Source organism: Danio rerio, chromosome 18 (assembly GCF_052040795.2).
Source record: "Danio rerio strain M-AB ecotype USA chromosome 18, GRCz13ab, whole genome shotgun sequence".
NCBI classification, from domain to species: Eukaryota; Metazoa; Chordata; class Actinopteri; order Cypriniformes; family Danionidae; genus Danio; species Danio rerio.
The window spans coordinates 34,797,286-34,813,118 of NC_141038.1; the positions used below are offsets into that span (position 1 = coordinate 34,797,286).

General features: G+C 40.8%; 2 protein-coding genes across 7 annotated transcripts in view; one reads left to right on the forward strand and one right to left on the reverse strand.

Moving 5' to 3' along the window:
* dhx36 (DEAH (Asp-Glu-Ala-His) box polypeptide 36) overlaps positions 1-15,833 on the forward strand; it is a 237,013-nt gene that overhangs the window by 205,938 nt on the left and 15,242 nt on the right. For all 5 annotated transcript variants that reach the window (XM_087292499.1, XM_087292498.1, XM_087292500.1 and 2 more), the window contains one exon: positions 13,214-13,337. In XM_087292499.1, the coding sequence (XP_087148625.1) occupies positions 13,214-13,337 (124 nt within the window). The remainder of the gene's footprint in view (positions 1-13,213; positions 13,338-15,833) is intronic.
* Positions 1-15,833, reverse strand: part of LOC147832874 (uncharacterized) — a 36,553-nt gene that overhangs the window by 7,171 nt on the left and 13,549 nt on the right. Inside the window, exon 1 of one of the 2 annotated variants that reach the window (XM_087293296.2) lies at positions 5,339-5,650. The exons of the other annotated variant lie outside the window; for it this stretch is intronic. The gene's annotated coding sequence lies outside the window, so the exon portion shown is untranslated. Of the gene's footprint in view, positions 1-5,338; positions 5,651-15,833 lie in introns of those variants that run through there. 2 annotated transcript variants of the gene reach the window in all.

Sequence of the window (15,833 nt, forward strand, 5' to 3'; positions counted from 1 at the left end):
AAAGAAGGTGGTTAGCGGACAGGGAAGACACGGGTCCACCCGAGAGGGAGGACTGAACTGTGGCGGAATAGGCATATGGGATCACCTAGTGGGGATCACGCATAGCAGGCACCTATACCCAAAACGCGGGCTGACCAGCGGGCAGACCTACAACGTAATGGGCCAGCAAGTGACTCCTCCGCTGAGTCAGTGCTGGGGGCCACGGAGGAATCTACAGGGCTCACCTGACAGGGAACTTTACTGACAGATAAAAAGGCGCACGTATCTCCATGTTAGGGAGAATGGCGCAGCAAGCGTTTTTCAACACCCTACCGAATTGTTTCCTCAATCACCAAAGGGTTACCTAATACCCTTGAGGAAACCGGCTCCACTCACAGATTGTAAAACCTTGCAAATGTGTTGGGTGTCGCCCAGCCCGCAGCTCTACAGATGTCTGTTAGAGAGGCGCCGCGTGCACGCGCACAAGAGGATGCGATGCTCAGAGTGGAGTGCGCACGCACTCTTGGGGGACACGGCTCACTGATAAGCGAGAGAATGGCATCCACAATCCAGTGGGAAAATCTTAATTTGATATGGCACTTCCCTGCTGCCAACCGCCATAACAGAAGAAGAGGTGCTCAGATGATCTAAACTCTGAGTGCGGTCCAGATAATACGCAAGGCGCGAACTGGACAAATAAAGAAAGGGCTGGGTCTGCGCTTGCAGGCTCACTACCTGGTATTAAAACGGAGTGGTAGGAACCTTGGGCACATATCGCGGGCAGGGTCTCAGGACGTGAGAGAAAGCCAACCCAATTACAGGCACGAGTCACTGACCGAAAAATGCCTCCGGGTCCCAGACCCTCTAATTGATATCAATGCGACCAGCAGAGCTGTCTTCAGGGACAGAAAAGATACTGAGTCGAGGATCGAAGGGATCTAACGCGGCTCGTGTAACGAGGGCGAGATCCTAAGAGGGCATGAGAGGGGGGCAGGGTGGATTCGCCTAGCGCCCCTGAGGAACTGGATGATGAGGTTATGCGTTCCCACGGTGCTGCCAGCCACCGTGTCATGAGAGCGGAGATGGCAGCCACGTAACCTTCAGTGTGGAGGGCGACAGCCTGCTCTTCAACTTCTCTTGGTTAAAAGAAAGCACAATGCTAATCTGGCAAATTACGGGGGTCTTCTCTGCGAGAGACGCACCATTCAGTGAATCGAATGGGTAACACTTTATAATAACTACACACTATAAATAATTTACTAAGCATTAGCATCTAGTGAATTTATTATTTGTTGAGCATTAACTCTACATTAATTAACGTTAGTAAGCAGTTTATAACTGCAGCTACAAATTCTGCATTCTTGACTTATAAGCACCTATATAATGTGCTTAATAATTGTACTTTCATACTTAGTTAATGGTTTATTTTTCATTACTAAATTAAGTATCGCATTATTTACAAACCATTTGTATTTAAGAGTAGTTGATGGTTTTTAGAAAAATTCTGAATGAGTTAGTAAATGATTAATAAACTATTGAAATCAACATTTATGTCTTATTATTTAGGCATATACTAATAGTTAACTAATATGTTAATAAATGCTTTATTAACTCAACTTCATGCAGTTCTGTGACCTAATCTAAAGTGAGGACTATTCATGATTTATAAATCACTTATAAATGACATATAGAGGCTCAGAATCAAATGGACAATAATCTTTGCAATCTTATCTAAAAAGTAAAATTAATGTTAAGTTTAAACATTGCCAAATAACAGGAGTTTCAAAATATGACATAAAGCAGGATAACACAACAACAATATAATAATTTAACAATATATTAAGATGCAATGTTTAAACTCTACAGTGATTTTAGATAAGGTTGCAGATTTATTTTTCATTTGAAGTACAGTTTCATTTGAATAATGTAGTTTATGTCATTTTTCCTGTTTGGAATTTAACTGAGCCTTTATTTGTAATTTATGAGGGATTTATATACCATGAATAGTCCTCACTTTACATTAGGTCACAAAACTGCATGAAGTTGAGTAAATAAAGCATTTATTAACATACATAGTAACCATTAATATATGCCTGAATAATAAGACATAAAAATGTTGATTTCAATAGTTTATTTTTCATTTACTAACTCATTCTTATTGATTCTAAAAGCCATCAACTGCTCTTAAATACAAATGGATTGTAAATAATCCAATACTTGCTTAAGTAATGAAAAATAAATCATTAACATAGTATGAAAGTACAATTATTAAGCACATTTTAAATATGTTTTTAAGTAAAGAATACAGCACTTGTAGCTGCAGTTATAAACTGCTTACTAACGCTTATTAATGTAGAGTTAATGCTTGACAGATAATAAATTCACTATTTGCTAATGCTTAATAAATGATTTATAGTGTGTTGTTATTATAAAGTGTTACCATAGACTCCACTTCAGGGCATAGGCGCGCTCGGGGAGGGGGCTCTATCCCGAGTGACGGTATTAGCCACCGCAATCGGAGGTTACCCAAGTCTTCCTCGCGTCTAAGGACCTCCAAAGATCGCGAGGGTGCCAGATGGTGCCCTGTCCCTGAGAGAGTAGGTGCTCTCTCAAAGGCAACTGCCAGGGGAGGGCTCTGACATCCAGGTCCGGTTGGGCCAGAGGGGCGCAACCAGCAACCTGCACAGTAACTGCGCGAGCAGGCTCACTGGGGGAAACGCATCTTTGCGCATGCCCCGAGGCCAGCTGAGAGACAGTGCATCCGTGCCGATAGTCAGGGAAAAGAACAACTTTCAATGAGCGATCTCGGGGGAAGCAACAGGTTGATCTGGGCTTCCCAAAAATCCAGCTCCAGGCGCCTAAACAGCTCCAGGCAATATGCTAACGCAACTGGGTACCTTTCCACAGGTCCGAAACCGCATGCCCTCAAGCCCAGCCCGTGTTGGAAGCGTCTGTTGAAACGACAACAAGACTGGACGCCTGTCCTAGAGACACTCAGGCCTGTAGGAACGAGGGCTCGCTCCAAGGGCTGAGGGCGCGGTGACAGCGCAGTAACAGAGACTCAGTGTGCGCGCACGTGCCATGCGCATCCGGGGACTCGATCCTGAAGCCAGTGCTGAAGTGGTCTTATATAGAGTAATCCGAGCGGGGAGAAGCGGCTGCAGATGCCATATGCCCCAGGAGCCTCTGAATAGTTTTAGTGGGACCACTATTTTACTGTCGAGCTCTCTCAGACAGTACAGCATCAGCTGAGCGCGCTCTCCGGAGAGACGGGCTGCCATGGTGACCGAGTCCAGCTCCAGCCCGAGAGAAGAGATCCTCTGCACGAGGGCGAGTTTGCTTTTTTCTTGGTTAACCTAAAACCCCAACAGGTGGAAGTGCCGGAGCACTTTGTCTCTGTGCATAATCAATTGCTCAGAGAGTAGGCAAAAATCAGCCAGTCGTTCGAGATAATTGAGTATGCGGATGCCCGCGAGCTGAAGGGGCGCTAAGGCACCCTCCGCGGGCTTGGTGAGGAACCGCGGAGACAGAGAGAGCCCGAAGGGGAGGACTTTGTATTGCCAAGCTCAACCTTCAACGCAAACCGCAGAACTGACAGTGGCGGGGAAGAGTGGAGACATGGAAATACGCGTCCTTCAGGTCTAATGATGCAGACCAACCCAGAGGACGAACGCACCGGAGGATGCGCTTCTGCGTGAGCATTCTGAACGGCAGCTTGTGCAGATAGCGGTTCAAAACGCACAGATCTAGGATTGGCCGTGACCCACCGCTCTTTTGGGCACGATGAAGTGTGGGCTGTAAAACCCGCTCTCCATCTCGGCTAGAGGGAGCGGCTCGATTGCATCCTTCGCCAGGAGGACAGCAATCTCCTCTCGCAAGACAGGGGCGGACAGGGGGCTGACCCTGGTGAATACACACCCGTGCACTTGGGGAGCCCTTTCGCGAACAGAATCGCATAGCTGAGTCTGATTGTGCGTATGAGCCACCACAGAGGGCTGGCCCGCGCTAACCAGGCAGGCAGAGCTTTCGCTAATGGACTCATCGCTATAATCGCTGACGTACCAGCAGTGGGGCAGCGCGGAGTGGGTGTGCTAATTCGGGAAGCACGCGGGTCCCACAGAAGAGCTGGAGGTAAGAGATTCGCTCTCACTCCGCAACCGAGCTCCGGAGGGGAGGCTTGAGGGGTGGGAGAAAGGAGCTGGTAGGTGGCTATCGCATGCAAGGCGGAAGCAGCCAGGCCCGCAGCCTTGTTAGCTCTAGCTCCGAGAGAGGCAGATAACTTACAGGCTTTGGATGGGAGACGAGGCAGACCCCGCCAAGAAGAGGCGCCACGTGGACAAAGATTGACCGCAATCGTGCTCTCAACCTGAGGAATCGCCACATACTCCCTGGTCGCTTCACTGTCAAGAGTGGTGAGGGTGGAGGGACACGCAGCACGAGCAAAAAAAAAGTGCCCTTCAAGACCGCGTGAGCCTAGTGTGTACCTCCGGGAAGAAGGGGAAGAGAGGCTTTGAAGGCTTTGCCCTCTGGTCCTCTACGTAGCCCCCATCTAGTCGGTCCAGCCGCGGAGCTGGGGGATTAACCATCTCCAACCCACGGCCGAAGCAGCCCGGGAAAGCACGGCTAACATGTCCTTTTCAGGATCCGTTTTGACAGCGCTCACCTGCCCGGAGGGGGCGAGCGGGTCTGGATCATCATCAGACAATGAAAGCCCACCCCCCGATGTCGCGGTGGACATCTGGTCTCCAGTGTCATCGAGCGTAAGGGCTACCATCTGTTAGACGGATCGCTTCCCCCGCCCGAAGCTTGGATAGAGTGCTTGGAGGAGCGGGAGGTCTACTGCGCAACAGTCATGGCATCGCAATGACATTATGAACTGCCCGCGAGCACCGCATTAACATGCTGGATCCCCCAGGCATGCAACGCAGTGCCCGTGCCCATCATCCGAGGACAGGAAACCACCGCATCCAGAAACGCACAGTCGGAGCGCCATCCTGAAAAGGACGTGCTGAACGACTGTGTTGCTCTCTTTGTGATGTTGCAACTTTATACACACCGCTCTGGAGGACTGGACCCAAAGAACGCCAGGCAAGGGAGAAACCCAGCTCGACCGTCTGCCGCTGCGTGTACACACTCTGGACCGGGAGAATGCTCTCGTTCGCTCGGAATCGCTTGATCACAGCAGGAGGAACCCTCATCGACTCGATCAGAAAGTCTCTGAAGCGAAAAGGATGGCGTCTGCTTGCTCTACGTGTGCTTATATGCTAGGTTAATTAGCATTAAAGCACACCTGTGCAAGCGTACGCTGCCAATTCATTGGCATTCATTAGCCCGTTCAATACTCTTTCAGACAAGCGGCTTCTGAACCGAATACGTGGATACGGCACAGCTTAATCGCATAACTAAAATCACCTGGTTTTACATGTCTGGAGGTCTCTTTTATGCGTCTCTCTTCCGTCGTGATGAAAACTACTCTTGATGTCCTTTGATGCGTGGAGTTTGTAATGCAGTTCGGACGAACACGATCGCAAACTTTAAACTGAATTTACTTTGCCGGAAAATAAAGAAAACGTGGCGGGAAAGTCCATGCGGCTGTGAAGAGCCGTGTGGCCCTTAAAAGGACCACCGTCAATGATGTTCCTTTTTGGGACGTTCTCTTTCTGCCCAGATGTTTGGGAGGGCAGAATGAGTTATACCTGCGGGTCACGTGACGACCCGTACAGCATTCTGACCAATGATTTCAGGGGAAAGTTTGCGCACGAACCTTCCTTTGTCTCTGGGCTGCTCGTATGCAAATTTGAGCGTCCGCCTAAAGCATGCGGACAGGCATTTAATACAGGGCTTTAAAGAATAAAGCAATGCGAGTTATGGTCTCGATCTATGCATCATGTGTTGTAAAATGTCAGCAGAAACCCATCGGTACCAAACATGGGGGGGTTGAGAGTACATCAACATAATTTTTCATATCCTTACAATATTTATGCTTTACAAAGGCCTAAATGGAACATGCATACAGGTTATAAGAGATGTTACACAGGTAAGAAAAGTCAGAAATGAGATACAAAGTTTACAAAACATAACACATTGGTTTTGTGCTGGTTCTGGATTTGATGAGTTCATTTTCTTTCTTATCTTATCTGTCATGTTCTTTTGAAGTAGGCAGAGAGTGGTTTTGTGAAGTCTCCCAGACTTGTTAACATGTCACCACGGATTACTAAGCCAGACTTTTCGTCGCCAAGTGATTTTATTGTCCTGGCGATTCACCCAAATTGTTTTCTGGAATGTTAAATGGAATGTTTATCTCCAGAATGCAGGTTACAATATGTTACAATGTGTATAGTGTTTACATTTTTGATAGCTTCAAGTTGCTCTTTTGGTGTAAAGGTTTGAGTTTTGAAGTGAGAGGGTGTGGTTGTGTTTATGTAGCTTTAGAAAAGGATGTTGTGTTTAGACATTGGAGAGCATGAAGGAATTGTTTGTGATATGTGTTTTAGCATTTGAGAAAAACTGTAATGATATTGTCTAGCGGTAGTATATATAGTGTGAAATTAAGGGACCAAGAATGGAGCTTGTGGTACCCCACAGTGTACTTTTGATCTGTATGATGCCGCTTCTGATACAAATTAATAACGTTCAGATAGATAAGACCTGAACCAGGCCAATGCAGTTCCTGTAATACCAACATAATTTTCAAAGCTATCATGAAGAATATTATGATCGATTGTATCAAATGCAGCACTGAGGTGCAATAACACTAAGAGAGAAATGCAACTAAGATCGGATGGAAGAAAGAGGTCATTTGTAACTTTAAGGAGTGCTGTTTCTGTTCTATGAAATGCTCTAATCCAGATTTTTTTTTTTAATAAATATTGTCTCTTTGTATGAAGGAACATATTTGAGCATATACATCTTTTACTAGTATCTTTGATAGAAAAGGCAGGTTTTAACTGGTTGTATAATTTACCAGTTCTTGGGGATCAAGCTGTGTTTTTTAATAAGTTGCTTACTGACAGCTAGTTTACAGGTTTTTGGAACATATCCTAAAAATAGAGATGAATTCAAAACATTAAGAACAGGTTCAGAAACTTCTTAAAACAATTGTTTTAATAATTTGGTCAGTATAGGATCTAGCATAGACGTTGTTAATTTGGACGAATTGATCAGTTTAGACAGTTCTTCCTCCCCTACTGTTAAAAAAAAAGGTTTATTCATTTATGGTCTAAAGTGCTCTAATTGGGACGATACTGTAGGAGGTAGATTAATGTTGCTTATTTTATTTCTGATATCATCAATCTTGCATATGAAAAAAGTCATAAAGTCAATTCTACTGTGTTGAGAAATGTATGTTGATGATTTATTTTTGTCAGATTGGCTACTGTGCTGAACAGGACCCTAGAGTTGTGTTTATTTTGTTCTATTAAAGTTGAAAAATAAGCAGATCTGGCAGACTTTAAAGTTTTTTTAAAGTTAAGTGCACTTTTATTTCCAGGCCAGACGAAAAACCTCTAGCTTTGATTTCTTCCATCTACATTCCATTTTCTGGGCTGCTTTCTTACTTCACAAAACTGAAGTACTGTATGAACTAAAAATGCATAATTTCAAACAAAATACGTCCAAAGCAATGTTCTATTTGAATTTTTTTTTCTGGCAGAATGAAACCAAATTGAACTTTTGGGGAGTTAGTTTTAGCTTCTAAAAACCTTTAAGCTGCCATTGGGTAAATGGTGGGTGTGTTCTGGAAATCTGCCTTCTTTGACCTGCGATTTTGATTTCTTTCTCAACCCATGGGGGTCCAACAGTAGAACAACATCCAAAATAATACTAGCTGCATGAATGCCCTGGAGAGCTGAATAGCAGACCTGGGGCCTAATGTAAGAAGACTTGCATTGAAATCATACTAAAACATTGTGTATGCACAAAGCTGCAAATGTGCGTACGGAGTAAAAAAAAAAAATCAGATGTATGAAACACTGCGTACGCCGAATCACACGCATATTCTCTTTGCCCGAATAAACGTGAAACTAAGCGCACGTGCACGAAACCCTTCCCTGCCCCCTATCCTATTTGAATATGCTAATTACTATACTTTGGCAAAACCCAATGAAAAAGCAAATGCAAAAAGAGAAACTTTTAACAGAATGTGACTTGGAGGTGCTGCTTTCGGAGGTAGACCGGAGAAAAACGGTGTTTTGCAAGTTTGTCCTTGGAATTAATAACAAAAGAAAAAAATTGAGTGGGAGAGTTTAGCTGATGCGGTTAACCCAGTTGGGTCTGAACATCGCACTGAGTGGATTAAAAAAGAAATAGTGCGATGTAAAGCTGTAAAATTTTGTGGTGTCAGTGGCGCAGCTCGTAAAACACATGGCATCATGTTTTGACACAAAGCATAAATTCGGTTCAAATCCAGTGTCTGATGAACTCATTCTTCTTTTTTCCCCACTACATATCAGATTATGCCTATACTCTTCATTCCGAGGAAGACAAGTAGGAATCATTAATAAGTATGTCCATCATATTTTATTTGCACATTTATTAAATGGAAATGTTTCTGATTCACGTATGCAAATACATCTTCAGATAGTGCCTTTATAGCAATGTGTTTGCAATAGATCGCTCCGATTACATTGGGCGCCTGCTGCAAATTGCGCTTTAATGTTTGGCTGGTCAACTACATGGTATGGAAACCTTATATACCTGCTAGAGCTAGCAGGCGAGCTAGAGTATTTTTGCTCAGTACACGTGGAGATGATCAATAATGTTGAGGAAATGGGAAACACTCTCAACGGAACTCAGGTACATGTTTTTCTGAACATGGGCCCGGAAGTTACCAAACTGCTCTCAGCTTTCAGCCCACTGAAAAGAAAAATCCGGGAAGCCAAGATTACGCACAGCCTATTTGAATCAGCTAGAAATTCTATCATGATTGATGGCTTTAGACATTCCTTTGACTCCCTATGATATACCGAAAAATTATTCAACCAGAAGAAAATGTGTTAAAGCATTATAATGAAAAGTAGTCTCAGGTGTGTGTGTGTGTGTGTGTGTGTGTGTGTGTGTGTGTGTGTGTGTGTGTGTGTGTGTGTGTGTGTGTGTGTATAAATATATATATATATATATATATATATATATATATATATATATATATATATATATATATATATATATATATTATTCTCTATTATTATTTTTTTTTTTTGTAGTAGGAGCTTTAATCTTAGATGGATGATCAACCCTGTTAATAATGCTATCGTCATTGGTTATTATGCCGTGTTAAAATTTAACAATTAAGGTTCAGCGGCCTAAAATACACAAAAACCTAAAAGGGGAGCAGAGAGAATTCTGTTTAGCTTTGTTTTAATTTTTCTCCTCAAGCTGTGAAAGCAACAGCAACAGTTTTTTTGCTGGTAGATTTGTTATTCCCATTCAGTGTTTTCATTTTTTTTTTTTTTTTCAAAATTCAACTTTTTCTTGAAATTAGATGACTGATAAGCTTTTAGATGAACCCATAACTTTGCAAGAGGTTAATTTTGCAATAAATAGCCTACAATCTTCTAGTCACCTTGCCCAGATGGGTACACACCAGAATGTTATAAGATGTTTTTCGCAGAGGTTTACCCATTTCTCATAGATGTCTTTAATGAATAATTAGAGAAAGATCTTCCAGACACATTTTACCAAGCATCAATTTCTTTAATATATAAAAGAGAAAAAGATTTTGACTTGATCCAGCATCATATCCTATCAATCAAACTCTCAGTCTGAAACACTAATTTCGCTGGATGCTAAGAAGCACTTCGACAGGGTCAAATGGGATTATCTCTTCTCGACCCTATTAAGGTTTGGTTTTAGTACAACGTTTATCAAAACTCCTCTGTGTCATGCAGACAAATAAGCTTAGATCTGACTATTTAGGTTAAGTCGCTCTACTAGACAGGGTTGCCCATTATTCCCAATGCTTTTTGCATTGGCAATTAAACTACTGGCCATCTGTCTATGACCTCTAACTGATTAGAGTGGTATCATTCAACTTGGAGGGGAGCATAAAGTATCATTATATGCCAATGATTTATTATTCTATATCACTAACCCATTGAAATATATACCTGCAATAATTTCTGTGTTAAAGAAATTTGGGGACATTTCAGGATGTAAACTTAATTTGGAGAAGAGTATACTATTTCCAATAAATAACTATACAAATAAATAGTATTTCCAATAAATAATTTAGCTGATCAACAATCTTTTTGAATTTCTACCTATTTAGGCTTCAACTAAGTTTAAATATTTAGGATTAAAAATCACTAAAATGTATTTGGAGCTATACAAAAAGAACCTTCTAGTGTTACTTGATCAAATATCACAGGATCTAGAGATGGTCTCATATAAATATATCATTAACAGGAAGAATTAACAATATAAAATGGCCATCCTTCAGAGTTTTTTTTTTCATAGGCTTGATAAAATAATTTCAGAGATTGTTTGGAAAAAAAAAAATATGCCTAGAATAAGAAAGTCATTTTTGTAGAGACCAAAATCAAATGGGGGAATGGGTCCACCAAACTTTCAGGTGGGCAAGTAATATAAAGATGATGGCTTACTGAATACAAAAACAATACCAATTATGGGTAAACATAGAAGAAACACCTTTACCATTTTCACATTTACCTATACATCCTGATCTAATTAACAACCCAGTAGTTTCACATATTCTGCTTCTTTATTTAGGATAAGACAAATACACACAGATGTCTGTTTAACAGCAGATAAATGTAAACAACAGCACTCACTCAAAGTTGGGTAGCAGTAATACGTAAATGAGAAAACTAGCTATGGTCTGGGCAGGAAGCATAGAATCACACAGGGTTCCCGCGGGTCCTTAAAAAATCTTAAAATGTCTTAAATTAAAATCTGGAAAATTAAGGTCTTAAATTGTCTTAAATTTTACCGTAAAGTGGGTGTAGGTATTAAATTTTCAGCCGGTGTTCTTAATGACGATAGGGAAGCACAGTGGTCCACAGTAAAACATCTAATAGTTGATTAATTTAGTATGTGTGAAACAGGAGAGAAATGACAGTCTCTGTGATTTATTAGTTTATTACGGTAGGTCGGCTACAGACGCTTGTATGCGTTTGTTGATGTGAGGTTCAAAATGCAAAGATGGGAAAGTGTAAATTTAACGATGTGGCAATGAAGCAATATGTAAATTCAGCAAAAAGACCTTTTCGTTAGGGATTATGAGGCTCAAACCCGCCGAGTCGCACATGAAAGGAGGAAAGCAGCCGCGGGACGTTGCTGCAGCTAGTCATAGCGGATCCAGGTAAATCCTTGAATTGTTTGCAGCTCAACCTAACAATGTTACTAGTTCAGACTAGAGCTGAAGATCTTTGCTGGGTTCGGACTTTATTTCTATCATTTTAGACGGGGTCATGCAAGGCTTGGGCTTGCGCAGTAAATAAACAGTCATGTGGTGCATTTCGATTAGCGTGAGGAAGTAATCAAATTGTTTGTTACAACATTGAAATCCATCCCTGCAAAGGTATAATAAATTATGACAGAGATGTCAAAAAGAGCGAATTTTGTCAGCGGTCAGGCCAGCCACCTGTTTAATTCGAACAGTCATTCTAGCCGCCAAAGTATTTCGGCGGTCGCTTATACACTGTGTATTACGGTAGAGCACTAAGGAGCAGTGTCCAGCGAGCTGACAGGGAAGATGATTAGGTCACTCGCTGCATTGAAACCGCTGTCATGGAAAATGAAATGAACCGCCAACTTATCCAGCAAGTTTTTACGCAGCGAATGCCCTTCCAGCCACAACCCATCTCTGGGAAACATCCACACACACATTCACACACATACACTTTCACACACACACTCATACACTACGGACAATTTAGCCTACCCAATTCACCTGTACCACATGTGTTTGGACTGTGGGGGAAACCAGAGCACCCGGAGGAAACCCACACAAACGCAGGGAGAACATGTAAGCTCCATACAAAAACGCCAACTGAGCCAAGGCTCGGCCCAGCGACCTTCTTGCTGTGAGGCAACAGCACTACCTACTGCGCCTTATTTTTATTGGTGCGTTGGCCAATTTAAAGGTTAAGTGTATGTACCCAGGCCTATTTAGAGTGTTGAGATGTTAAGATGTTACAGAGGGCTTATTTTATTTTTATGTTCCAACTTGGCCTGTAGTCTATGTTATGAATAAGTAATGTTAACGCATATAAACGACTCATTCATGAAAAAAAGACAAAAGAGCTGTGTGCATGTGCACATTTGGATAATGTCCAAAATGATCATCTTGCTGGGAAAATATTTTTGTAACATTCTCAAAAATAGCTTAAAAGCTAATAGAGCCAGATCCCTGTATTGCAGTTCTAGCCATTACTGATTTTGAGATAAGTAAAAGCAATACAGAACAAAATATAGTTCCATTTGTTTGTCTACAAGCACAAAGGTTAATATTACTAATCTGGAAACCTGCTCCTAAATATATATACATCTAATGAGGGATGCAATGAAACATTTGGAACGGGAGAAAATCAGATTCTACCTAAAAAAGGAAAAAGACAAATTTTATAAAATCTGGCAACCTTTTATGGATAATTTTTTTAAACATAAATTCTGCAAGAAATAGGTAAATTGAAGAGGATTAGACTAATTTAGATTAAATAAAAGGTCAGCATTTAAAAAATATATTTATTTTTTATTTGTTTTCTTTTTGTGTTTATTATTATAATTTTAAATTTTTATTGTATTAATCTATTATGACTATACGTCTGTTTTGTTTGTATATTGCTGGTTGGACTGCATTTGTAAGTTGTATTTGAATGTGTAAAAAACAATAAAGAAAATTTATTTTTTTTAAATGTTGCTATAATTAGCAGATGTATTAGAATACAAAGTTGCTTTTATGACAAAAAACTCAATTGTTTGTTTGAGGGTCCAGTGAAAATTTTGAAAGGATTTATTCCCCACTAGTCAGGCCTTAGTTTTCAGTTTGTATAAATTTATAACATGATTTATTTGTTGTATGCAACACTGAATTGTTAGCAGCTATTGCTTAAAATTATTCTAAAATGCTCATTTGGCTTCTGATTTTTCTAACACAATCAATTGATTTGATGAGCATTTTTATTTAAATTACTAGATTTCTTTTACAGTCACATTCTAAAGTTTTAGTCAAAGTAACAGCATTGTAAAGTAATTCTTGAAATCATTCTTTTTGTAGGCCTGTGAAGGTGTATACTAAGGCTGATGGGAAAGTCTGTATCCATCCAAAATCCGTCAATGCAGAGGAAACTCAGTTTCAATACAAGTGGCTTGTCTATCACCTGAAGATGAAAACCACCAGTGTACGTACCTCTTGCTTAAACATTTAAAGCATACTGTATATGATGACATATATTTTTATGAATAGAGTGAGGTTCCAGCTTTGGCTATCAAAGTTTTCCCTAATATACTCGCACACATACACTCATGCTGTATCCATTCACTTATTTCACATACATAATTTTATAAAACAATTCTGTTTACTTGGAAAGAGATATGTCTGTTTGTTCACATCAAGGTCCTGATGAACGTTCAACCATTTTTGACAAATTTACCTAAACCCAGGAATGTTGGCTAATCTGAAATTAAGCTTACTACCTTATTTGCTACATGTATGTTGTATGACTTTGCGGAAAAATCATATATACAGTTTTATTCAAAAGTTTGGACATCCCTCTGTAGCTGCAAAATTATGTGCTCTTTCTTTTATAAAAGAAGATCAGTGATATGCCCTTTGGTTTTTAGGTAAGTGGTAAAGTGATTATCTGGCAATATCTGTGAATGGCTTGGCTATATTCATATTAGACACAACAGGCCGATATGTAAACTCCAATGCCATGACAAAATGCAGATTTTGTTTCTTTTCTTATTGTTGCCATTATTAGGGACCGAGCACCGAACGGTGCAAGGCCCTATTGGAATAGCTCCGTTTCTTATTATTATTCTTCCGACTTCTTCCGCAGAATGAATTGCGATTTTGCGGGGTTAAACATGCCCGAAAACTCACAAAACGTTGCACACGCCTCAGAAGTGGTGAACATTTACGTTTGTTATGGGTTTCGGAAGTAGGCGTGGCAAAATGACTCAACAGCACCACCTAGAAAAATTAAACTGACGAGCCCCCGATCTACGAATCACATGCCAAAACATACGAAAAAGTCACTTGGAGCCATATCTCAAATTCAACAGGAAGTCGCGTGGCGTTTTTGCGTAATTTAACGAACTCCTCCTAGGGATTTTATCCGATCGACACCAAAATTGGGTTTTGTCATCTAAAGGCCTTGGCGATGTTAAATTCCGAAGCTTTTGAGTTTTCGTTGATGGGCGTGTCTGTGGCGGCCTCAAAAACTTTGACTATTCGCCACAAAACAGGAAGTCGTTAGAACTCAGGCATGCAATATCCAATCTGCCTCGAAATTCCTGACCTAAACACGTTTACATGCCAATATCCAGATACAGTTATAGCGCCACCTGCTGGCCACAGGAAATGTCATGATTTACACTGTAACAAACTTCTCCCACAAATTTTATCGTATCAGCATCGTATCATCTAGAGTTTTTGCAGAGGGGCGTGTCCGTGGCAGCATGACAAACCTCAACGCTTCGCCATGGAGCAGGAAGTCCTTATAACTCAACCACACAATGTCCGATCTGCCTGAAACTTCACATGGTTGATAAAAGTCCTCTCCTGAACACATCCACATAACAATTTAGAGTCAGTCATAGCGCCACCTGCTGGCAGAAGGTAGTTTGGCTTATAACTCAGCCACACAATGTCTGATCTGCCTGAAACTTCACATGGTTGATTAAAATCCTCTCATGAAGACATCTACATGCCAATAGAGTCACAGTCATAGCGCCTCCTGCTGGTAACAGGAAATTACATACAATTCAGCCAAACAATGTCCGATCTGCCTGAAAATTCACATGGTTGATAAGATTCCTCTCCTAAAGGCATCTACATGCCAATCTTGAGTCACAGTTGTAGTGCCACCTGCTGACAGGAGGTAGTTTAGCATAAATCTGTGATTTTCTCAGATTTTTTTTAATATATCGGCTTAAATTAATGTTGTTCGCTGCTACCTTGAGGCCACCGGCGGCGGTGAGCCCGTATGCGAGGTCCCTATCATCACTGCTTGAAGCTTTAAATGTATTTACTTTACATTCAAGTGGTTTACAACACAAATCTGTCATGCACAAAGTGCGCATGATGAACAGCTTTCTTAGTATGTTTGTGCACCGATTTCCTCTGTTTGTGGACAAAACTGCTTGCGAGCTCTCACATACGATGCTTGCGCACAAATTCTCACGATCTCTCAAATATGCACTGCTCACGCACAAATGTTCTTGCGTGCTCTCAGTACACTGCTCTCTCAGTGAGATTATATGCAGACTCATAATTTGTGTCTTGTGTTCCATCTTCCTTTCAAGCTTTTTGATATAATTTATGTTAGTACACTACTTATTAACAATAACCAAAATACTAAAATAGACTTATAATTTTTAATCTAATAAACCATAACATTTTTGGCTGTATGTTATATGATGAAATATTTCCAGTTTTAAACACTTAAAGATACAGAGAATAGACGTTGGATGTAAAGAATACGTTTTATTTGAAAAACATTTATTAAACATCCGAAAGGTGCACCATAATAAATAAAAAACATTTAGACAAAAATAAAAACTAACGCAAGCAGAAATGTAACTAATAGAAATACTTGATTAGGGATTATAGCCTACTGTACTATTCACTCTTCAAATAAATCTCATCATCAATCACATTTTATTATGGCAAC